Source organism: Elaeis guineensis, chromosome 12, assembly GCF_000442705.2.
Source record: "Elaeis guineensis isolate ETL-2024a chromosome 12, EG11, whole genome shotgun sequence".
Classification (NCBI taxonomy): Eukaryota; Viridiplantae; Streptophyta; class Magnoliopsida; order Arecales; family Arecaceae; genus Elaeis; species Elaeis guineensis.
The window spans coordinates 9,134,700-9,161,038 of NC_026004.2; the positions used below are offsets into that span (position 1 = coordinate 9,134,700).

Consider the following 26,339-nt stretch of genomic DNA (forward strand, 5'->3'; position numbering starts at 1 on the left):
AAAAAAAAAAAAAAAAACTTGGTTAGACCGGATCCAGCTGCCCGCGTTATCGTGAAACACATCTAAGTCAACACCGCCCTTCATCGCTGTCCAAGCAGCGGCAAGCTGATCTTTTTACAGTTTTAACAGTCCGGGCGACCAATGCATCACCGTATCCGCAATTTGGCTCGCAATTCGAGACAGGCCAGACATAATCCGATCGGCCGACACGTGTACCCAAAATGGCTAAGTCCGAGAACCGGTCGCCAATTTTTTTTTTTTTTTGGGCACATCGTCGCTCCTCTTGTTCTGCGTCTCGGCTCCAGAACAAAAGACGCGGCCCCACGCGGAGGAGGATACCTTCCACCGCTGGCTTCTTCTTCTTCTTCCTCCGATTCCAAGCCTTGCGTCGCACGAAATCCGACCGCGCTCCCATCCTTTCCCATAAAGCTCTCCCTTTGGAACGAAATCGAGAAGCAGCCGAATCTCTCTGACCTCGGTGTTCTCGAGGTAAGCATGCTGATCCCGTTCTTGACTTCGATATTTCTCTTATAATCCTCGATTTTGGTCTGACATCTCTTGATTGTTGGGGTTTATTGGGGAGTTTTTTCTCTGTTTCGTGGGGTTTTTAGCTGGTTATTATAGAGAATAATTAGTGGTCACCGTGCCGATTTTGGGTGTTCGCATGGTTTTTTGTTACTCTTTACAATCATGATGATATTGTTTTAAGTCATGATTATTTGGTGATGTTTTTTGCTGGTTATTCTCTGTTTTTTGACCGCAAGATAGCTGCTTTTTTAATAATAGGTTATAGATTCGGAAGGGGAATCCCGACCTTACACATATGAATGATCCTGTAATTAACTTAGAAAAGGATGATCTTTAAATATCCCAAACTTTTTGGGGATTATCAGATCTTGAGCTACTTTCAATTGTGAAAGCATGCAAATGGCTTGCCACAAGACTAGTGGGGCATCAGAGATAGGGAACAACATGGTTCTAGAGGATGCAAGTATTAGATTAATAACTGCAGCAATATTATTTATGCGGTGATAGCACTTTGATGTCATTTCCAGATGAAAGATTTGACCTAGATTCTGTTCAGGAGCGTATGTTGTTTATCTTCTCGGCATCCTAATTTGAATTCTTTCATTTATATATGCATTCCATGGGTGATTTTTTACTTGATATATGTAGTCTCTATAGTCAATACCCAACTAATCCACTAGTAAGATGCTTGGCACTGAAGGTGTACTTAGTAGTCAGGATCTTCTACCTAGGGTAAGGCATCTACGTTGGAGTCCCCCCGCAATCTTGAACCCACACCTGCTTCTTAAAAATTTTCTTAAGTGCTTCTAAAAATATCGAGTTCGCTGCACCGGCTCCTGGTTTTGGCAACTAAGGAGGTAAGTGCGTTTAATTGAAATCTCTGATCCCTTGCAAGGATAGGGGTTTGGGCTCCATGCTTCATGCTTGCCACTTTGGAAAAAAGGTGAAAGCTGGAACTGTCTTGTCAAACGAAATCAGCAAATTGGTAAAAAATATGTCCCACATCTGGGAAACTAGAAATGTTTAGAAATGGAATTAGGTAACTTGTGTGAAATGTATGAAAGCTATGCGGAAATCACTATGTACTTGGCTATCAACTAGTCCACTGCGAGTTCATCTTATATACCCAATCAGGAGTGGCCATTCGAAGATCTTGGATCTCCCAGAAACAAATCAGGGTGAGGATGTAGTTAAGAAACAATATGCTGGAGTGACAATCTGAAGTGGTGTGACACAGTAGGTATATAGCTCCAGGAAATATGAATTTTGCATATGTGACAAATGTTTCCTTATGGTTTTATGGCCCTTTACATATGTTTTGTATTATTGGGGAGAGCAACTTGAGTTTGTTTCCCGAATGATATACTCAATAATCGTTTGATTCTTGGATACCATACTTCCCACTTGCTCTGGCATAGTGAAAACAAAGTTTGGTCTAGTATATAGATGCTTGTTATTTCTGACATGGTCTTCTGTCATAGTCCTGTATTAGCTGCAGTTCCTTCTCATTATAAATCCTTTCATGTATCTTGTCACATTTCAAGTTACATATGCCAATATGTGAACCTTGTTTCTACTTTGGGCATTTATGAAGTCCATTGTATCAAAGTTAGAGTACTCCAGAAATTGAAGAAATGAAATATGAATATGATCGTGCTATTAATCTAGTGTTTATTGACGATCTGAATAAGGAGCATGGAAGTTATACTATGGTTTATATGAGGACTTGTGTGGGTGTGTATTTAGTCCCACAGCAATTGTGTGCTTAGGAGATATTGGGTACTAATGCATTTTTTGTTGATGAATCGCATCTATCTCCTTCATTTGTTCTCTCCTCAAACAGAAAGTCCAGAACGTCTTTCTTTGTTTAGTTCAAAAAGGAGTGGAATTGCAATCACAACTTTTGGCTCGTCTTTTTTAGCTGAGCTTGTGGGTTGTTGCAAATGATATTAGAGCAGATCTCATGGCCCATGTGGACTAGGGGGCACTGCTGCATGGGCTTTTTTGAGGCAAACCACAAGCCAGTTGTGGTGTTTGTGGTTGTTTTTGAGATTGGGTTCTTAGCCCTGTGAGAAGACCAAGGTTTTAGCGATGAGAGTATGTGATGACCTGTGTAGGTGTATGCTAAGTCTTTGATTGATTATGCACTGCAAAGATAGTGGGTACTTATGTAGTGCCAAGGAACCCAAACTACAACTTTTGGCTGGTCTTTTTTAGGGTGAGGTCTTGGGTCATTACAATTTTGCTTTTCTGTTGAAGATATAGTGAAGACCATTACGAAGTAAATTGTACACCATTTTCTAATATCATTCATCTATCATTTTGATGCAGTGATGGTAGTATGATTGTCATATGCTCATGATGATTAATATAAACATGATGGATGTTTCATTTTTGCATTTTGATTGGGAGTGAGGGATCTTCTTATTTTGTTCCATGCATCAGATTTATTAGTTTTAGATTGTACTTCGAAGTTATGCCACCAAGGAAGTTAAAATCAAGGAGACTGGTAATGTATTAGCAATCACAGTGTTGATATAATCATTTCAAATTGTAGTTATACAACTCTACAGTTAACCCATTCATATATTCTGACACTTCCAGTCAATCTCAAATGAATTTTTTGTATGGTGGCAAGCATTGCCACATAATGCCATGCAAGGGGCATGCAGCCTTATCAACTTAGATATTGCTTGGAAAATCCAAAGTTTACAAATTTGTAGGTCCTTTTCAGTTAAAAAGTTGTATATTTAATCCCCATGCTTGCTCTTCTAAACAAATCCTATATCCTAAATAACTTTCGAATTGTTATAAATTGAAAGTTAATGCATCATTTGAATTCAAGAAGGGTGTAACAATTGCATACCTGAACCTGACAACGGATAGAAACCAGGCTCCACTTTGAATTCACATAGATAGATGCATCCTTGTAACTTAACCATCTTACCTTGTCTACTACATTGGTTTCTTGGGGTAAATTCTTTATTTTATCTATTTGGTGTAAGGGTAGCAATCCACTTTTGGAGGCTACGTAACCATAGAAGTTGCAAGTTTTCTAAGCAAATCTTTTCAGGTATAAATTGAAACTTTGATGTCTCCATAGAACTTGTTTAAGAGTTGTGAACCAAGACATGATGGAAGCAAGGTTGCAGAACATTTGTTTGTGCTGATTTAACAAGAAAGAAAATGTTAATATCAAAGCATTGTGCACTCTTGTTCATGCAAGTTAAGGCAGCAATTTTTGAATTATAATTGGCTCTCCCTATTTGTGCTTGGGTGTACTTTGGTTAATAATATAGGTACAGAGTAATGATTTGCGAAACCATCCTGAACTAGACGGTTCCAAGCATTCCGAGCGGTATCAGCCACAAATCAGGATGGTTCGGCCTTCGAATCAGAACACCGGATGAAGAAGACAGAAAGAAAGGAAGAGAGAGGAGGGGAGGAAAAGAGGGAATGACACCATCGGAGAGCTGGTGGTGGCTTGTCAAGGTCGCCAAAGGGCTGTAGAGGCCTCCGCGGCTCTGTGTCGTCCGATAGGATGTTTAATCGAGAAAGACAGAGAGAGGGGGGAAGCGTGGGTACCGAAAGAAGGTGCAACCGGTGGAGAGGTCGTCATATGGCTGCCGTGGTTACTAGATGGCGGAAAAAGTATGGGCGGAGTCGCGATTGTGGAATAGGAGCGACCACTCCTATTCATCACATTTTTTTTAAAACAAAGATGAATAGTGAAGCTAGCAAATTCATTTCCGGCTTCATTGTGGTCGGACTTTTCTAAAAAACATCGGTGAAATAGGGGCGATCGCTCCCGTTTCACATCCGTGGAGCCGTAGGTTGCTATTTTGTCGTCCGACGGCCATGACGGCCAGTCGGAGGCCCTCCAATGGTCTCTCTGTCGGTTTCTCCTTCCTCCTTTTTTTTCCCTCGCCCCTCTTTCTATATCTCTTTCACTCTTTCTTGGCTACGATTTAGCAAAGAAAACAAAGACCTTGATGGCCGTCCGAGTGCACTCGTTGCCTGTTTGTGACCACCACCGGCGTCTCCTTAGGCCACTCTCTCCCTCCCTCCTCTTTTTCCCTTCCCCTCCCTCCTCTCCTCTTTCTCTCATTCCTCAGTTCCTTTATTCACTTTTGTGTCGTCTCGCACTAGTTTGATCCGGTACGGATCCGCATTGACTCGTACTGCCGGCCGGCTGGCACGGGTCTAGTATCGGCTCCGTGGATCTTGGTACAGATAGCTGGCAAAGCCCCTTGCATCAGTTGGTAACAAAATAGAAGCAAAAATATTGGCACAAATTATTGCTCAAAGAAATATTGGAGAAAATTTTGGCTTATAGATATGAGGTTAGATCAATTTACATCTGGTTCTAGATTGCACCCCATCCTGCATCACTCGTCATGTTTGATGTTGAGGTCAGTTCCTAAGTTTGTATTTTGTTTATCAAGTTTAAGGACCTTTTTGGTTGCTGGTTATATGAAAACTAATTTTGTGAAATCTGATTTTGATAAGAGCAGGTTCTTAAATAGTGATAGTAGCATGGTTAAATTATTTAGTATATTGTTGGGTGGTAGAAGGGTTTAGGTGGTGTCAAAAAATATAGATAATAATGGAGTTTATTATTTTGATGCAGGAAGTGCAAAAAGGATGGGCATAGAATAGGGCTATTTGGGGAGAGAAGAGGAGGTATGGAGATTGAAAAGATGGGCAGAGTATAGGATGAGGGTAGTTTGGATGAAGGAGATGATAAGAAGAAAGGTGAAACATAAAGAAGAAGTGGAAATTGTGATGGATGCTGGAGGAAGGGAGGGAAGGAAGATGAGAGTAGGGTGATGGAAGAGGGGAAGAAGGGAGTTCCCATGATAAGAGGATATGGTTGGGTATCATGGTTCGTTCATTAGGAAGGTGGGATTTCAGATCATATATGAGCAAGTTCTGCAAAAAATCATGGGCTACTACATATCCCATAAAACCTAATGTTTTGGGGTTTTGTGAGATGTACATATATGTATGTATGTATGTATGCATGCATCTGTGTGTGTCTGTGTGTGTGTGTCTTGCATTATAGCTCACATTTTTGTTCTTTTGTATATAATTGTTCTCTGCTCTTCTGTTAGCTGTCAAGGGGATAATCAGAAGTTAAAATCAGATTATTCGATATATCTTATAATATTGTAATACACTTTGTCTATTAACAAGGAAAAATCATGAATTATAACACGTTCATCTAAAATACGTCCAAATGATTGTTGAGTCTGTTTATAAGGTTTTAAGGTTTTCTGATCTTAGAATGCTCACTTCTAGAATCGAGCTCTTTTTGATCGTATCCCACAGTTAGAATACGTCCAAATGATTATTGAGCCTTTTTATAAGGTTATAAAGTTTTCTGATCTTAGGATGCATGCTTTAGAATTGAGCTTTTTTTTTGTTTTAATCACATTCCACAATTTTAAGCTAGAACTTTGTGGTTCTTAGTTTGTTATCTTTACCCTTTAAAACTAATTCAAGCTTTGTTCTTTTTTGCTGGTAGCTCCAATGCACTTATACGGTACAACTTGACATTGCTTCATAAATATTTTCTTTAGTTTATTAGAACATTGAATCAAACTAAAGTGTGAAATCAGATAAATTATTAAACTTGCCTAAAAAGGGCAACCAAATATATTAGTTTCTGCAATTTCATAAAAAATCATGTTGAATTCAATAATTCAATGTTGTACTTATAACCTATGACCTTCATTTCTATATCTATGTCCTCATAACTTATAAAATGCATATCTAAATGCTAATACCAACAAAAACCAAAAGAATTAACATGTTGTAGCTATCTGAAACTCCCATGTGCCTTCACCTGAAAGCGATCTCTTGCCATTAGCAATTAATTAACCCAGCGGTGCTTTTTATTGTTGATAATTGTGTTTGGTCTAGTGATTTGGAAGTCTGACAAGGTCTATACACATGGTAGATGTCATGTATTACTTGTGTCTGAAAGTTTGACTAAAATGATGCAGGATATAGTCAAATAACCTTGTGGCTTATGTACCTCAATCAATTTGTCAGAAGCTCTCTTTCAATAAAACAATCACATCCTTAACTCAAATTCATTGTCAAATCTGTCCTATTCTTACCATTGGCCCATCTTGGTCACATTTTCTTTGCCATGTTCATCTTCCACGATATATTATGTAATGCCAAGTATAACCAATCTAGGTTGTCAGCTTTTAAGGGTACTTCTGCTTGCATTTAGACTTGTGCATCATCTGGTGCAGGATTAAGCAAGGGATCAAGGGTCCACGTCCTAAGCCCTCTCTGGCTGAAATTCGGGCCTAAAATATTCAGCCTGAGCCCAGCCCAGCCATTGAGACTTGGCCTAGCCAATCTAGCCTGATCCAATCACCTAGGGCATGAATCACGATTAAGAAAGAGGAGAGTGGAACAGAACAGTGCAGTCATGGTGGTAGCGGCAAGGGGTGTTTCGGTCTTGTTTTTGCTTTAAGTGCAGATTCACTTGTAATTACAGTTGATAGATTCTTCAGAGGCTGCAAAACAAACTTCTTTCTGTTTAGACATAAGAATTAGTGTTGCTAGTTTCTAACTAGTATTAAAATGTCATAGCTTAGGAAACTCTGGTTAGAAGTAATCCTGATTTAGATATTGCTAACCTGTATAACGAGTTGTGGTAAGTTTCCGCTGCAACCTTGGCCTCACAAACTGCAAATAATTTTCAATTAGTGAAACTCATGTAGGCAGTTTTGCTTGAGCTTAACACTTCACCTTTGCTTCTGTAATGGTGGGCATCTTTTTCTGTTTCAATGAAGCTCAAGAAAGCCATAGATTTATAATGCTAGGCTGGCCATGTGGAATATTTGTGCTAATTGAATTGACCATTTCATTCTGTTGCTTCAAATAGTTGTGATTGGTTTTTTTCCGTCAGAGAGGGCATTGATGTGATTCTATCTAATCTTAACATATCATGGTTATCAACTTAACATATTTTGGTGTCTTCAAAGGCACTGCTACACTGATATGGCATTTTTCTCCTGATGAATTTTGTTGAAAAGAACCATTGCGAGCATTTGATAATGGTAATGCAGGTTTCTTTCTTGAAGGTACTATAGTTTAACACTACAATGGCAGCTTTACCGTTGGCCACTGCTGAGGTTTGTGATGCAAACGCACACCTAATCCAAAATGGTGAGCTTCGAGCACTTCAACCGATCTTCCAGATCTATGGCCGGCGGCAGGTTTTTGCTGGTCCCATTGTCACTCTCAAGGTTTTTGAGGACAACGTTCTTGTGAGGGAATTCCTTGAGGAGAAAGGTAATGGTAGAGTTTTGGTTGTGGACGGTGGCGGAAGCATGCGCTGTGCTATATTGGGTGGCAACCCTGTTCAACAAGCTCAGAACAATGGATGGGCTGGTATAGTGGTCAATGGCTGCATAAGGGATGTTGATGAGATCAATGGTTGCGATATTGGGGTAAGAGCTTTAGCTTCGCATCCGATGAAAGCCAACAAGAAGGGATTCGGAGAAAAGCATGTGCCGGTGAATATTGCTGGAACGAGGATATGTGATGGTGAGTGGCTTTATGCAGATAGTGATGGAATTCTTGTTTCTAGGATGGAGTTGACTGTTTAAACTTCCAAGTATAACAATGTGTCATGTCTCTGTATCAGCTTTTGTTGCCTTCTACCAATTCTGCCCCATATATCTACCACTTGCTGCATATCTGAACTTTATTTCATATTTATATCGAAATGCAAAGACCTTCTATTGATAATAATTGATGAGTGTATCACTGGGAGTGTGTTTTTTCTCAGATGTAATATGAAAAACCTGTCACAGAAAACACTGAGTGCTTAGGTTTTTCTTCCTGGGGGTCTAGTGATGATGTAGATCTATTTTAGCTGGAGATCCTATATGATCTGTTACCTTTGTTTTTTTTTTTGGGGGGGGGTGTGGGGGGGGTGTGGCGGGGGGGCGGGGAGGGATAGAAAAGTTCCTACTGGGGCCTGGAAAGCATGTTGAATGATAGTTTGGTATCTTGTTTGCAGAATTTAGTAAGTTTTAGTTTGATTTGAATCACCAAAAATAGTTGATAATTACATAAGACTATTGCAGACCATAAGAAATGCACTCAGATTTGGAGTCCATCATTTTTGTGGATTGGGCTTTTGTAAAAACGTGACCATGGCCAGTTGAGGCAAGCAACTGGCCTTAGTATGTAAAGAAAACGTAATTTGTTCATTTAAGATGTGGTCAATCAATCGCCTATAACTGTGCGGCAGCGAAGGCCCTTCAGCGGCCAGCTGTATGTTGCTCTCTGGACGATATTCCAGCTGATGTGGGTTTGATGTTTTGTATAGGCAGATATGATGTACCTTATCTCAGACTCTAACACTCGCCCCTTGGCCACTGACTTTGTACACACGCAAAAAGAAAAGAAAAAGAAAAGAAAAGGAACGACACCTATCATACGATAATGTTATAGATTACCATTGAGCCAACAGAGCGTGGATCCTCTATGGTTCATCATATGGTACGGTGGATCGCATATGATCATATGTGGATGCAAATTATATGATGCACGTTGCGTGTGGCCGTATGTAATCATCTATTATGTGATGGATGGTGCGTGTGATGCAATGTATTGTGTGATGCATTACGAGTATTACCAGGGATTTGTATCTTGAACTTTAACTTGGTGCTGGCACGATAAGTTATAGGCTATCGTTGAAGCACAGCCAGTGTTCCCCGTCGAAAGCACTTGATGCTTAATGATCTCTCTCTCTCTCTCCCCCCCCCCCCCCCCCCCCCAGCACACGTGTTCTAGGGTTGTGGCTAACACGAGTAGAGAAGGATGGGCAAGAAATAGTTGGATCCAATTAAAAGTTAAATACTTCCACATGATCGAGTTGATCCCAATGCTCACACCTTTCTCGGTCTTTTTCTTCTTTTTCCCTCTTAGGTTGCATTTAGTAGCTACAATTTATTCAAATTGCTAGAAATTTAAAGTGGGCATACCAGATTACTATATTTGATATGCTTTTTGGATGACAATCCAGATTAAATCCAGATTACCTTGATAATCTAGATTATTTCTCAAGAGATAATCTGAATTGCTTTGAGGAGAAGTAGCTATCCAGATTATCACTTGTTTGGCAATGTTGTAAAAATTTTTTTGGATCAAATTATATCTCAAAAAAAAATTACACAAAATTCATCCCGCTACCCCTCTTCCCCCGACGACTCTCACCTTCCCCTTATTATATATAATAATATAATATAATATACTATTATAATAATATTATTATATTTTTATAGTAATTAGATTATATTACAATAATATATAATATATATAATATAAATCCTATTATATATAACAATAAATTATATTATATTATTATTATAATATATTATAATAATATCTTTTATATAACATAGTATATAATATAATATTATTATATATAATAATATATTATATTATAATATAATAATTTATTATTATATTATCATATAATATTATATATTATATTAATATATTGTAATATATATTATACAAATATTATTTTATATAACAATATATTAATTATATTGTTATACTATTATATTATAATAATATCTTTTATTAATATAATATAATATATAATATAATATTATATGATAATATAGTATAATATTAAAATATATTATATTATATTCTAATAATTACATAAATATCATAATTTATAATATAATGTAATATATTATTATTATTATAAGGTTAAGGGGGTATTTTAGGAATTTGATTTCATATTATCGATAATCTGATTATCATACCATACATTCCAAATTAAGATTTTTAGTAAATTTACTGCAATATTACCTATATATACCAAACATAATAATTAATATTACTGATAATTTAATGATAGCAATCTATCTTAAAGATAATTCAGATTATTTTTTAAAATTATCTGACGGTGCACCAAATGCAACCATAATCTCTCTTACTCTCTCATCACCAAAAAGAAGAAGAAGAAGAAGGAGGAAGGAAGGCTAGTCTAGTTCAATTATGCCTTGGTGTGATTCGGTCATGGTTTGGTGCAGATATTGTCATGGTTGACTATATTTTACCTCTGGTTCGTTATATGAAAACTGAAGTATATATTAAGGCCGGCCTTGGATTTGTTTAATTACTTGGAGAGATATTAAAACGTGAAACCAAGATAAGAGATTGCATGGCACTTTCGTAAGCAGAAAGAACGCCTTTCGAAGTTGTTTCCTTTAGTTTTCAGCCTATTCTGGGGCATGTGCATTGCAGAGGACTAATCCAAGGACCAGCTAAATTAATCAAGTCAACCATGGAGACAAAAAGGATTTGGAACATTTACCAAAAGAAAAAAAAGATTTGGAATGACGCATTGTGTTCAGTTGACTGGTCAAGTTGCAGGCAGATCCAGTTAGCCTGCCATGCAAAAAATAATATAATAATAAAAAGAAAAACTTGGCTGAAAAAGGTGACAGGGCGCCCATGTTACATAGCGTGGTTCGCTATTCTATTTTCCAAGTCAAAACCCAGATAGTGGAATGTAGCCCTCATCAGCTTACAAAGTCAACAAGGAAACTTCCCATGACAGTGATCCTTGGCCAAATGAAGCTTACAAATGTGCTCTATCCGAAATCTTAGTGGGTTTTGTAAATAAATACATTATTAAATACAAAGAAAAGTTTGAATTGCTCTTGTTATTTATATATAATAAGCTGACCCATAGCAAGTCTTTCTCCATTGGATTAGCTCTGCTGAATTGGAAGGTATGAAGGCATGGAACATGCCTCCTGCAAATTAAAGGTCAACTAGTTCAAGTGGTGGATCCAATCCAGCATTTGGCCATCTCACAGCCTGACATATATGTGCACTCATACCATGATAATCAAATAATAACCCTAGATTAGGGTCTTTTTTATTTTTTATTTTAAGTCCTATTGCTTCTTTACAGCAGGCACTCCATTTCGACATCCGAGACTCAAACCTGAAACCTGCTAATCTAAACTTTGATTTTATTTCAAAAAATGTAACATATGGAACTGTCACCACAGAGGTTGTTGGTATTATTTTCTTTAGTTTTTAATGAAATTCTAGCAATGACGTGGCTCGATGAAATCCCCTATTTAGGTAGTCACTTTCTAAGTTTGAAAATTAGAACATCTCACATATATAAAAAGAGAGAAATGCCAAACGGGATGAGATAATATAGTTGACCTCGTTCATTGGGATAACAAATGAAATGCTTACTGTAATTTGCTAACAAGCATAAAAAACCTTTTAATAATTGGCCTGCACCACACGCTGACGACTAATGTGTGTCCCAGCTCAACTGGATCCATTTGTCATTGATCATATTTGGTAGATGGGACGATCACAAGTCATGTTTGGTAGATGGGACCATCAGCTACGCCAAGTTCTTTTTTTTTTTTTCGTTTTTTCAATCTAGCTCGGGGACAAGTGATCAGGTGTGGGTTATATATATCCAGGATAGTCTTAGGATCCATTATCGTTTTTAAATAACTTGCATAAATAATACGTTATAGATTGCGATTGCCAAACGTCTTGCATAGTTGCTATGTGCTGCAACACAGGAAAAATTAAGTACGAGGATCTTACACTGTGAGCACTTTAGATCCAGATATATCATGCATGGGTGGTGGCATAACATGAACTGCCACGTCTCGCATTCTCCCCTACCATAAGGTTGGAGATGAGCACAAGGATGTGATACCACGACCTCAGAGACCGGAAATATATATGCTTGTCAACCACCATAGGTTTTAAAAAGTGTCCACAAAAGCACTAGGAGTCGTCCAAGGGGACTCAGAGATCCAGGGTGATGATTAAGTTGATGAAATGGCAGACATACCTATGAGTGATATTCCATAATATACACACTATTAAGTTCGCTTAATAGTTTACAGCTCCACTTAATGACAGTTTGATACGCCATCTATAAAGGTTTTAGAGGAATCCTTGTCACTAAAAGTTGTCATTGTGAGGCACTGCTGATAGATGCACGACTTTATTAAATCAAAGCCACTTCATCTTTATTTCTAGGAGGGCATTAGCTTCCCACTCACATAAAAATTAGGAAGATGGGGTGTAGCCTTTTATTTGTGTCCCTACCAAGTGGATGCCACCACCCACCTCCCTCTCTCTCTCGAACAATTTTTTTGGTTCGCTAATGGCTGCGTTGACATGCTTTTGATCCACTTCCACCCACTAAATTCCTCCCACTGGAATAAACAAAGGCATAATCCCACCACCACCACCAATCCGGCCATGCGTAGCCATTGATCTCAGCTCCGGTAGGACGCAGTAAGTTGGCCAACTCCAATAAGATTTGTTAATCATATCACCTTTTTTTTGTGCCAATTCACATCTCACCTTTCGGCACCCGTCACTATGGATCCACAAACAAACTACAATAAATTGAAGCATCTATCGGTAACCTAGCAATGAAAAAGAAGCTTTGATCCTTAATAATTAGGCTTTCTAATGCATTTGACGTAGTCTAGTTTAGATGATCATTGATCGATCAAAGGGTATGGCTCTCCGTGTTTGTGTGAAGCCAACTAGTTGATTAATTGAACGACCAACCATTGCCAATTAATTAACTAAGAGTGGAGAACAACTTTCTTTTTTTTTAAAAAAGAAATATATCTTTAGGAAAAACTATTGAAATAATGTAAATAATTGAACACTTAATGATGTCATGATATGGTGTCCTATATTGGCAAGAGAGAGAGGAAAAAAAAAGGAGAAGTATTGTATGACTAGGTTTGATGATACACTCCATCCGATCAAATTAGATGGTTAATTTGCATCATTCACAAGTTATATATGAGTATCCATGAGAATATGTGATAAATCTCATATTGGCTATGCACTATATAGATTTTGAATACTTATAAAAAAATAAAGAATCCAAATAATATGTTTTGACTAATTTTTTTGAATGAAATTTTGAGTTATTACAAATGATATAAACACAGATCTGACTCAGAGCCTATATTGGACTAGGGGATATTATAGTATAAATCCATTGAGGTTGATTATGAGTCAATCATGATGCATATAGTTTGATTTGAATAGATTTAATCTTTAGTCTGGTGAGGATGTGAGGACTTAAACGAAAAGAATATGTGATGATTCATATGAACATATATTTAGTCTTACGCCAGCAATGCACTAGGTTGATCATGGTTACATATACCATTGTAGGTTGTTGATTATGGATTCTAGTCCAATACTCATGGACATAAGGATAAGAAATGAGATGAGCTCAGGATTTCTTATACTTGAATTTAAGTTCAGAGTTGTTACCTTATCGACAAAACAAAAGAAAGTGAGAGACCCGGAGTTGTTAGATTTGTGCAAGTCCATGCTAAATGCACAATCGTAGGCATCTTGGTCAAGGATTCTTGGGCCGCTTGAATTGGTCTAAATATATTTTTTTGTGCGTGCTAGAGAATTGGTCTAAAAATGGACGAAGACTAGGTGAAACCACAACGAAGCCGTGAGTCCAAAGTCTAGGTATAGATGACGCCTAGCATGAAGTCCCCCTCCCCCCCCCCACAAACTTACCGTTGCTTATCGTATGTATAGATCTCGTATAGAAGTGATGGGAGACGTTTTGTTACAAATGGACGCATCTTTTCCAGGCCAAAAGGAAAACGAAAAGAAAGAAAAAGCTACTGCTACTTAATTGGACCTCCTCCCAAAAAAACGATTTTTTGAGAGTATGGTTAAAATTTTTCAAATGTGGAATTGCTGGACCTGGGAATGGTTACGTTTTTTTTTATAAATGGGGATAACTTGTTATATTATATTAAATTGATAAAAAAAAATTGAGATAAACAAAATTATTACATTCAACTATCTTTCCTGTGATCTCACTTACATCCTTGTCATAGGCAGGTTGAAATTGAATGCCCTTAATGTTCAGCGGTGTCCAATTTGGTGAAGCCGAGCAATGTTTAGCAATGACCTGATCGTTGGCAAGATCATGTCATTTTCATCTGCTCTTTTTTCTAATTCACGTCAGCCCAGTTCACCCGTGGTTCTAGCATAAGAGAAATTCTTTGTGTATCATAGATGGTAAAAAAAATTCGATATAGAGTACACCATCTTATTTGATTGATCCATATAGTTACTGTTTTCCAACGTGCATTTAACGTCTGCAAGTCGGTCTTTTCGTTTAAAAATTTTGTACGATGAAAATACTTCCATCTTTTAGAAAAAATTATGATATTCTGTGGCATAATATAGCTTAAAATGTCATAATATGGTCTAAAATATCATAATAATATTACATATTTTTGTCCAACCACTTTTCAATACACATCTAATGTCTGCGGTTTTATTTTTTTGTTTGAAAATTTTGAATGATGAAAATAACTCTATTCTTTGAAAAAAATTACGATATTCTGTGCATGTTATGACATTCTACATTATATTATGATATTCTATGACCAAAAATTTTAATTTTTTGAATGCATGATATTATATTTTTTTTAAAAAAAATATTTTTATTATTTAAAATTTTTAAATAAATAAAAAATTAATTTATAAATATTAAATATATATTAAAAAATAAAAATTATATGAATTAATCAAATAAAATGTGCTTATATTTTTTTTGCCGTCTGCGATCCACAAAGAATTTCGCTCTAGCACAACACGGAGAGAGTAAGCTCTACCTATAAGGTGTAATCAATATTTTTTTAAAAAAATTAAAATTTGGAAGTAGACAGAGGCCTCCCATCATAGCAATTTTATTAAAAAATAAAAAAATAGTACAGAATCTGTGCACAGTCCATATTAATGGCTGCTTCTGCCACAGATATACCATGGAGTTAAATACCCATTGTTTTACCTTTTCTCTTTTTTTTTTTTTTACAAACACACACGTGCACCCACGCACGTGCGTGCATATATGTATGTATTTGTTTGAAGAGCAAGATATTCTAACAAAATCTTGTCACATTGTTGGTGTATAATTATCTGAATACTTCTATTTCTATATACTTTAAGAAGTTAGACAAACATGATGTAATAAAAAAAAACCTATATACGAGCTATGTAATTTTTATATGTGAGATTTTGATATAATTTATCATAATTCAAGATCTCATCTAAAAAACTCGTCAAAATATATTATTTAAATTATCTTATCCTATATTGATATCAAGATCTATCCAATGCATAATCTATATTAAATTTAATGATTCTCGCATGAATCTTCACTTAGTTTCTCTATTTAAAATTTGGGCAATCTAAATAAACTTATACTATAATATCCCTTGATTCACATGAGCTATAGTTCAGGTCCACTTTAATATTATTTGTAACAACTCAATATTTCATTCCAAAAAAATTAACTATAAAATATTATTTAAATTTTTTTATACTGTATAAATATTCAAAATCTATCTAATATATAATCAATATCGGATAAAATATATACTCGTATGGATCCTCATATAATTTCTATGCTAGCCAGCATTATTGTTCATTTACATGATCACAGTATCAATATTAACCCACACAAGATTAGGATATCAAATATGAAATGTGAATATGATGTTGAATATTAGCTCAAATTTGTGGGATCCTAAGTGGGTCTATTTCAGAGTTTTCCCAAAGACAAGCTTATGAAAGTGACAACCCTTTTGCTGAAGTGTCCCTAATCCAATCTCGACACCTGAACCACTGTATTATTTGGCAAGTATCACCTCCCAATCGGCCTCATCACATGCCAATAACAACCGCTTGTTCTTATGATAGTGCATTAAGATAAATGCCTCGTGAATAGAACTTATAGAAACAAGCAACCATAATTAGCGATATATATGGCCATATGGTGTATGCCACATAGAATATGATTTCTCCCTCCCTCACTCCTGTAAGCTTTAATATTCATCAATTAAACACTCATCTTGGTATACCACTATAGAAACAAGTGGCTATGATTAATGGTGTGTATAGCTATGTTGTACATGTCACATAGGATATAATTTCTTTTCATCGCAGGATTATACTTTTCTATTCTGCTATTGTTATCAATCATTCATGATATATGGGAATACATTGAACAACAACTTAATGATGATTTTCATCAAAAAAAAAAAAAAACTTATTGATGGCGGACCCTTAATTCCTCTATCAGCATAAGATTATGATGATAAGTATAGTCTATGATGTCCTACTTCCGGCATCGAGGCAAAATTCAAAGTCCATTGGGTTGCCGCCTTTCTGCTTAGGAGAAAATTTTCCACCAGCAGGGATGCATCGCAAGTTGAAGGTGCCTTTGATCCCAAGAAAGAGGCACTATCTCATGTAATCAAACATTTTCCCTACAGGCATAAGCTATACACCTTCCGGTATTACACAAATATCTCCACTGATGGAGAGGGCTTGAAGGTACTCCAAAGTTTGTAGCCTTCATAGTTTTAATGTTCCCCAAAATCTAAAAAAGAAAAGAGAGTCTGCCCATGTTTTTCATGCACATCTCTCTTTCAAGAAGAAAAAAAAAGCCAGGTCTCCTTCATGCATTTATAATCCCTAGAAAAACGAAAGCATTGCATGTGTTAGAGATGCACATAAAAATGAAAAATTATTGTGCGTATAATTTAAAAAAAAAAAAGGAACTTAGGGAAGGTTAATCTTTGACTAAAAGCCAACCTTTAATACACACAAAGGCTCGTAATTATGGTGGTGTAACTTCAAGTTTAAGCTTAATAACAGGTGACAAATACTAATTAAGTAATGCAATCTCTGTAAAGTAAACTTCCCCTGATGTTCTGGCTTTTTAAATGATACGCATCTCAATTGGATACTTGGATGAGATCCATGTTCACTTAACCTATGAAGTAGGAATCATGTCATGGGTCTCACAAGACTTCGGATCAATCATAGCGTATATAATATGTGAATGGAGTTGTTGGCTGAATATGAAATAAAGTCAAAGATAGGGGACTACGAAAATGAATGTTTACTCAAATCCTTCTTGCTAATCCAGTTTCCCCCTGCATAAGAGCTTGGGATTATCTACATAAGAAGACATACTTGGCATACTTTATACCAGAAGACCAGCAACTAACTAATGTACTCTAGATCAGTGGATCTTGTACTCTGGCTCTAACTAATACTTCTTATTTTATAGATAAAAATAAAAATAGTGGACTGTTAATAGTTCTAACTGAAAAAAAAAAAAATATAAACTACCTTAACAACACCATCCCAACGTCTCCCTATCTTCTACGCAAAAGATTCAAAGCTTGTGACTTCTGGTATCGTTTCCATAAATGTGATGGAAGGAAGAGATCTATCCTTTTCTGTAAGGGTACTATTGCTCGAAAAGGCAAATGCCAAGACGACACAAATTTAATACAGCAACTGCCTGTAACTCCCTCATTGCTCCCGGCAGCCTGTGTTGTGTAACATGGTAGTTGTTGGTGTACATTGGGTAAACATGACAACCGATCGGATATGAGATGAATAAGCTATCATCCGCATCAGTCCCATATTTATCTCGAGACATGATCGAATGCACAAATGGGTTGAGTTGAATGGATCGGATCTAATAATATTATAAAAATCATTTTTTTACATATAAATATATTTTTAATTTTAGAAAGAGAATTTGTGAAAAATTATATATCTGTACTAAATTCGAGATAGATTTTACCACTAACTCTATCTATCTCAAATTTGGTATGGATCATATAAAATCCATCCTATTAGGATCGGATCAGCTTCGATATCCGAGCAGCGGAGTAACTTATCAACCTAACTAGCATCCAATGAGGCAATCATCCATCACTTGTGTTACAAATTCGTGTTACCATAACACTGCTCTATGATAAAATGGTTCCGCAAAAGGAGAGCCACCAGCTTCTGTCCAAAGCTGCGATCCATTTCAAAATTTGTAGGCAAAGTTTCTTGTGAAAGCTACAACTTAAAGTCCCCAGGCACAGCCTTTTGACTAGAACACAACCGTTTTTAAGGGTCACACGAGGAAAAGGGGTGGCTTTTGCTCAATTTGGGAGGTACCTCATCCTTTTGGTCTAATTTTGAGCTCGGACTGAAAAGCTGTAATAACAGTTGATCAACGCCGTGTTTGCAAGTGAAAAACTCTTTTGACATGAAGGCACCGTGTTGCCCACGATACATAGGATATGCCTTCTTTTTGGAAAAAAAATTCCTTTTTTATTTATAAATCCTTGACAAATTAGGCATCAAAAGTTTTGGTTGAACTCGGTGGTTGGAAAACATTGATACAGAAGCATCATTTCCTGGAACATAGAGTTCAGAAGGGAAACTATGGTGCTCGAATTTGAAGCCGCCTACATGGGAAGTAGGGTTGACCAACTTAGCTTATGCTCTATTGGCAAAAGTTTGTGTGAAACTAGCAGGGTTTTCCTATTTCCACAAAACACATGCATCAAGAAAACGTATTACATATATGATGAAGTTTGGCTAAATTCTATGTGTTGGTTTAAATATACAATCTAACATTATCTATGATTTTTTTATTTATTGGTCAAATATACTTTGGATTATTCTTAGATAAGCAAAGATTTAATGTCATATTCCATGCTTGAAAAATTTTATGAATAATAACAAAAAAGTGATGGTGGTATTTGCTTCATTCAATGTTTATAAATAAAATTTTCTTCAACTAATAGGGAGTTTGAATATATAAAAATAAAAATATATTTCAACAATATAATTTTCACAGCTCTCATATGTAGATAAAAATAAAATGACGAGCAAATCACATGCTACCTCTCTCAAGTCTTGACCAATAGGTTACAATTTTGTCCAGTTAGCAAGTATAGATAAAATGTGCATATCTATCTACATCCAACATTATGTAAGGCCTTCAAAATGATTATAAAAATCATTATAAAAGTCATTATTTCAAAGTTTGCTCTTTTTTTTTTTTCCTTTTAGGTTACATCAAAGTTTGCTTTTTTGACCAGTGATGCATCACTTGGTCATTTGATGCAGGCTAGCATCAAAGAAGAACGGCGTATGTACATAAAAACAACAAAAATCACAGTAAGAACAACCGTTTGTAGCTGACCGCTACAAGATGATACGTTGCTTTCATCTGCATGAATTTATTCACCCTGTCCGTGAAGTCATCTTCACCAAACGCGGAGAAAAATCCAACAAACCCGCTGCCCTCGTCGGCGCGCCGTCTCTCTGTTATTAAAGTACCGTTCCCATTTCTTCTCCCCTACCCTTAAGCTACGCTCTCTCTCTCTCTCCAAAACTTTGACCTTCTCCCAGTCGCCATCGACGCCCACCGTACCCCTCCCACCGCTTATCGCCGGTCAACCCAACGGCCATCTGGCCCTCCTCCTCTGACCTTCGAGCCCCTAAAAACTTTCACCCTATTACCCTCAAATCAAAAAAGTCCAATATAAAACGTCATTAACCGGTTAATTAATCAAATAATAAATCCCATCATTAATTAAATACCAGCAACGCAACGAGAAGGATCGCCAAAGGAAAGCAGAGAGAGGAGTCAAAACCAATCTCTCTCTCTCTCTTTCTCGCCGTCTGGTCTTTTTCACCTTTGATAGTTCTGTGCTGTATTTCTCTTCTTCTTCTTCTCTTACACCACGGACTCCTCTTTTCCTTTATATCTGCTCTTCACATGCTCTGCTTTGATGGTAGAATCCCAAAACTCCAAAAGTGGTAAGAATCTCCCAAAAATCTCTAATGGATTTTCCCAGTTATAGATTTTAACCCGGAAAAGACCCTCCTTGGCCCCGTTCATCCCCTCCACTGGCTCCGGGCACTGGCTGAAATGGGAAACAGGGGAGGCTACTCGGCGCCGCTGTTGATGTCGACATGGTGGTCCTGCTGTTTGGTCTTCTTGTTCCAAGCTCTACTCGGTTATTCTCAGAACCAGAGCTGCCAGATTAAGGATTTGAATGCCTTGCGGGGCTTCTTAAAGGGCTTGGATTTTGGTATCCCGGGGTGGAGCCTCAATGAGTCTTCTTCCAATTGCTGCAATTGGTCTGGCGTCCGCTGTGATTCGAGTAGCAGCGGGAGAGTGATCGGGTTGGATCTTCATAACAGGAGCTTGAAAGGTTCCATCTCCGATTCTTTGGCCGGCTTGGATCGGCTGAAAAGTTTGAATCTTTCGAGCAATCTGCTGCAAGGATCGGTTCCTCAGAATTTGTTCCAGCTTCCTCTTTTGGAGTCTCTTGATCTCAGCTTGAACAACCTCTCCGGATCGATTCTTTCTAATTTGAGCCTCCCATCGATTCGGGTTTTCAACATTTCCGGCAATTCCTTCAAAGACAGCCACCCGATCCTGGCCGGGTCGAGAAATCTCATCAAGTTTGACGTCAGCACGAATGATTTCTCCGGTGCCATCAATCCAGGTATCTGTAATTACTCAGCCCGAGTTCAAGTCCTTTGCTTTTCAATGAATAAGTTCTCCGGCGACTTCCCGGTGGGCTTCGGCAATTGCCGCTCTCTTGTCGAGCTTTCGCTTGCTATGAATTGGATCACCGGAACTTTGCCTGATGATTTGTTCACACTGTCATCTTTGACCCAATTATACCTTCAAGAGAACTTGTTATCCGGCCCTGTGGGCTCGAAGCTTGGTAATCTTAGCAACCTTGTTCGGTTGGATCTTTCATCGAACAGCTTTTTGGGGAGCATTCCTGATATCTTTGATAGGCTTACAAAACTGGAGTGTTTTTCTGGTTCTAGCAACAATTTTTCTGGTAGATTACCAGCTTCCTTGTCTAATTCTTCAGTGCTTAGGGTGCTTAATTTGAGGAACAACTCTCTCACTGGAGAGATCCATCTCAATTTCACTTCATTGGTTAGGCTCAACGCTCTTGATCTCGGTTCCAATTTGTTTTCTGGCCGTATCCCTTATGATCTCCCTCAGTGTGTTGAATTGAAAACCATAAACCTTGCAAGAAACCATCTTATTGGTGAAATCCCCCACAGCTTCCAGAACTTTGTTGCACTATCTTATCTCTCACTCACTGGAAATCACTTCTCTAATATATCGTCAGCACTGCAAATCCTACAGAGTTGCCCCAACCTCACTAGTTTGGTCCTTACCAAGAATTTCCAAGATGGTGAAATGATGCCTTCTGCTGGGATTGAAGGATTTGAGAAGATGGAGGTTCTTGTGATTGCAAATTGTCTTCTCTCCGGTTCGATTCCACCCTGGTTGGCAAATTTGACCAGGTTGAATGTCTTGGACATATCATGGAACCACTTGAGTGGGAACATCCCTTCATGGTTAGGAAATCTGGAGTATCTTTTTTACTTGGATATTTCAAATAACTCACTCACTGGACAGATTCCTGATAGCTTGACAAAAATGAAGAGCCTTACATCTAGCAACATAACGCAGCAAGGGCCCTCGATGCAGGATTTTCCATTCTACATCAAACGGAATTCGACAGGAAAGGGATTGCAGTATAATCAGGTCAGCAGCTTTCCACCATCATTGATTCTGTGTCATAACAAGCTTGTTGGACCAATCTTGCCAGGCTTTGGGGACCTTGTGAAGCTGCATGCGTTGGACCTAGGCTGGAACAATCTCTCAGGAACCATACCTGAGGAGTTGTCAGGCATGTTGAGCTTAGAGTTCTTAGATTTGTCACATAATAATCTCAGTGGAAGCATACCGTCCTCTTTGGCCAAGCTGAGTTTTCTGTCGAGTTTCAACGTAGCTTACAATGATTTGGTTGGACAGATCCCGACAGGAGGCCAGTTCTTGACCTTCTCGAGTGATGATTTCATAGGGAACCCAGGTCTCTGTGGCATTCACTCATCCCCTTGCTCTACCGGCACTCCTTCAGAATCTGTGAGCAGACGAAGGAAGAATAAAGGTGTCGTTGTAAGCATGGCACTTGGAATTGGATTAGGGACTGTTTTTATTCTCGCTTTTATCTACTTTGCTGTGTCAAGGACTAATTCTAGAAGACAAGAGGACAATGCCAAGGTGGTGGCAGATGCCGACGAAAACTTAGAATCTGCTGGGTCTAGTTTGGTGCTTCTGTTTCAAAACAAGGACAACAAGGGGCTTAGCATCAATGATATCATAAAAGCTACCAACAACTTTGATCAGACATATATTATAGGATGTGGAGGATTTGGTCTAGTCTACAAGGCAACTCTACCCAATGGGAGGAAGGTTGCTATCAAACGGCTTTCCGGTGACTATTTTCAGATGGAGAGAGAATTTCAAGCTGAGGTGCAAGCCCTGTCTAAAGCTCAACATAGGAATCTTGTTTTGCTTCAAGGATACTGCAAGATTGGCAGTGATAGACTCTTGATCTACTCTTACATGGAGAATGGGAGCTTAGACTATTGGCTCCATGAGAAGTCTGATGGGGGTGCTATGCTGGATTGGAAAACAAGACTCCGTATAGCTCAAGGAGCAGCAAGGGGATTGGCGTACTTGCACCAATCATGTGATCCCCATATACTGCACCGTGATATCAAGTCAAGCAATATCCTTCTAGATGAAAATTTTGACGCTCATTTGGCGGATTTTGGCCTTGCGAGGCTTGTTCTGCCTTCTGACACCCATGTGACGACAGATCTTGTCGGGACTTTGGGCTACATTCCTCCTGAATATGGACAGTCTTCTGTTGCCACTTTTAAAGGTGATGTGTATAGTTTCGGAGTTGTTCTGCTGGAGCTACTTACGGGTAGGAGGCCTGTGGACATGTGCAAACCAAAAGGCAGCAGGGATGTTGTGTCGTGGGCGCTTCAGATGAAGAAGGAGAAGAGGGAAGCTGAGGTGTTTGATCCACACATACATGATAAGGAGCATAACAGCCAGTTAATTAAGATGCTTGAGATTGCAAGCCTTTGTGTAAGCGAGTCTCCTAAACTGAGGCCTCTAACACAACAATTAGTTGCATGGCTTGATAACATTGGCATCGATGGCCAACTGACAAAATGAGGTGCAAACTTGCAGTGTTGAGTAGCTTTACATGTCCTGCCTCCATTCATCTTTAGCAGTTCAACAGAAATGAAGTTGAGACCTTTGGCGACTCATATGTTTCTCGGTCATGTGCTTGACCTGGCATCATGAAAGCTGGATGTATATAATATTTGCACATCCTTGATTCTGAGGTTTTCTTTCTTTTATTTTCTCTTTCTCCAAGCAATTTCTTATATTTCTATAGTGGAGCTGAGATCACCACAGACAACAATACACACATGTAGAGCTGTAAGTTAACTTTCCATAAACAAAACTTAGTTTTACTCCAAACTTGGAAAGATATGTATATTTTCTTTTCATTATAAGAGCATTTTGGATGCATATTTTTTTTCTCACAGTTAAATGCAATTACTATGTCATTACACATAATTTCTGAAAATTTATCTTCATTTATTTATTCAATAGAGAATATGTGCTTGCAGAATTGAGGTTCATTCTCACATGTCATAACATAACCCATAGCTTGTAAATCATCAAATTTTTCACATGATTTACTTCGTGTCCTTCCATTTTTAATTCATCTTGTTCAAAATGTAGAAGGCTGTTAAGATTTTTAAATGATTTCTGCAAATGCTTTGACTGTTAAAATTGCATATAATTAGGCAAGAAGGAAACTATGCATTTGGTAAGCTGAAGGAAGTTTGTTTACCTGACTTACGTATTGATGAGAGTTATATGCAAATCAATATATACTTGTCAACTTTGAAGGGATAGTGAGCAAGACCGAATCAGTTGACCTCACATGCCCTTCAATTTCTACTCTCTTTATCCTTTATTATTTTTTGGAAAAAGTTGGGGAGACCCTAACACTTTAATTAGAATAATAAAGGTTTCATTTAGATGATGAATTTTTCTAGTCCATAGTTCCATATATATTTGTTCTCACAAAATTATTAGTTAGTAATGAGTGCAGTCATATATAAATTTTATGAGTGCCATGAAAAGTCTCTGTCGCTCTCTCTGTCTCTCTCTCTCACACACAATGACAGTCTCTGTCGAGAATTAAGTTCATCCATTTTGTACACACACTATAACAGTCTCTGAATAGAATTAACTTCATCCATTTGGTGTGATATGCAATTTCAGTTAACAGGAATTGCATACCGCACATGATGAAGTATAGCTTTATATAATCATTGATACTTCATTGCATCAGCTAACCTCTTTGACTCCAGCATGAGAATCTATAGTTTGTTAATGTGGAGGAAAGGAAAAATTGGAAAACTTGATTGACAATCCACCATGGAAAGGTAAACTTCTTCCCATTCTATTAGAATGACCTTGTATGTTTAGAAAATATAGGTTAGTGTCAAAGACCATGCCATTATTGACCAAGTGTGAAATACTGAGGACTACCTCTCAGAGACTAAATAATCAGAGAGAACCACTCAGCTTTTCAGTTGAAGATGATACTTAAAAGGATGCCTTGAAAACTGAATTCAGTCCTTGAAGAAATACAGAGACATTGCATCTTAGAAGGGGTCTTAGAAATTTCATTTCCATGATCAATTCCCCTGAAGCTTGGTTACTCGTTGCAAGGAAGAAGATGCTATTGCAGTTTATCTTTTGCTTATGTATCGAATCAAGCTTTTACCCTGCCTGTCAGGGCAGGAAGGAAAAGGAAGGGTAAGGATGAGCTAGCAATTCATATGCACCACATAAGTTATGAAGTCAGCTGTGTGTCAGTGAGAAGAATGATTTGTACCTTTTTCCATCTACTGAATAGTATTTGGCCTTATCTTCTATATTGTAAGTCATATTTTTATGCAGCTTTGTTTTCATCATTTTATTTGGAAGTCTGAAGGATATTATGTGTTATGTGACACCAGCTCGGCATTATCTTTTTGGTTTTCTGATTGCTAGAATTCATACTTAGTTTAATCATACTAACACAAAAATGAGTTCCTCTAAAATGAATTTTTTTACTTTTGAGTTCCATGCAAAGGCTATCTCCTCAGAGCTGATTTGCTTCTCTTTTTATTCCTCTTCCTATTTAAGACTTCATCTCTTTCAGTGCATTAGTATTAGTTAAACTTTCTATTCAGTGCATAAGTTTTTCTTTTGTATCAAATGCCAGCCGCTCATATTGTATTGGTGCAAAATCTTCCTTGGATGTTTGAAAATGCTGGCAAAGAGATTGTGAGGGCTGAAAGTCCCTAGAGAGATGGTTTCAGCATGTCCTTTTTATTTGATGAATTGTCCTACCCAGTTAATTGTGTTTGTATCCCCAGATGGATGCTGTTATCAAACTCAACATCTTCCTGTTGTCAAATAGTTTTTTTTCTTTTCTTTCTTTCTTTCTTTCTTTCTTTCTTTTTTTTTTGTTGTGGGGTTTTGGGGGGGGCGCGAGGCGGTAAACACAAGGAACAACCTGTATGGCCATGGCAGCATAATGGATGAGATGGTTTGGAAAGTAGATATCAACTAACATAATCAGCAACTATCACTTGGAAAGAAAATTGAAACCAACATTTCTCTGATTCTTGTGGTACACAAGGAACAACCTGAATGGCCAGCTTGAGAGATGGTAAACACAAGGAACAACTTTACCCTTGTGGTTTGCAAAGGCTATCTGTGCAGCTTGAGAGATGGTAAACACAAGGAACAACCTGAATGGCCATGGCAGCATAATGGATGACCTGAATGGCCATGGCAGCATAATGGATGAGATGGTTTAGAAAGTTGATATCAACTAACATAATCAGCTACTATCACTTGGAAAGAAAATTGAAACCAACATTTCTCTGATTCTTGTGGTACATTCTGAGAACTAATA

At 37.6% G+C, this 26,339-nt stretch overlaps 2 protein-coding genes across 3 annotated transcripts; both read left to right on the forward strand.

Moving 5' to 3' along the window:
* The first annotated feature begins 246 nt into the window (after positions 1 to 246).
* On the forward strand, positions 247 to 8,307 carry LOC105055369 (putative 4-hydroxy-4-methyl-2-oxoglutarate aldolase 2). 2 transcript variants are annotated; one of them, XM_010937136.3, is made up of 2 exons: positions 247 to 489; positions 7,620 to 8,307. In XM_010937136.3, exon 2 carries the CDS (start codon positions 7,656 to 7,658, stop codon positions 8,160 to 8,162), a length of 507 nt encoding a protein of 168 aa, XP_010935438.1. In that variant the 5' UTR covers positions 247 to 489; positions 7,620 to 7,655; the 3' UTR covers positions 8,163 to 8,307. The 2 variants fall into 2 exon arrangements, with proteins under 2 accessions (XP_010935438.1, XP_010935439.1); XM_010937137.3 differs by having other exon boundaries at positions 273 to 489; positions 7,635 to 8,307.
* An 11,768-nt stretch (positions 8,308 to 20,075) lies between these two features.
* On the forward strand, positions 20,076 to 25,840 carry LOC105055367 (phytosulfokine receptor 1-like). Its single transcript, XM_010937134.4, has one exon. The coding sequence runs from the start codon at positions 20,381 to 20,383 to the stop codon at positions 23,519 to 23,521; it is 3,141 nt and encodes a 1,046-aa protein (XP_010935436.1). The 5' UTR covers positions 20,076 to 20,380; the 3' UTR covers positions 23,522 to 25,840.
* Positions 25,841 to 26,339: the final 499 nt, after the last annotated feature.

Excerpts from the sequence above, each read along its gene's own strand:
- LOC105055367 (XM_010937134.4), top strand. The coding sequence starts at position 20,381 with ATGGGAAACAGGGGAGGCTACTCGGCGCCGCTGTTGATGTCGACATGG.
- LOC105055369 (XM_010937136.3), top strand. The coding sequence starts at position 7,656 with ATGGCAGCTTTACCGTTGGCCACTGCTGAGGTTTGTGATGCAAACGCA.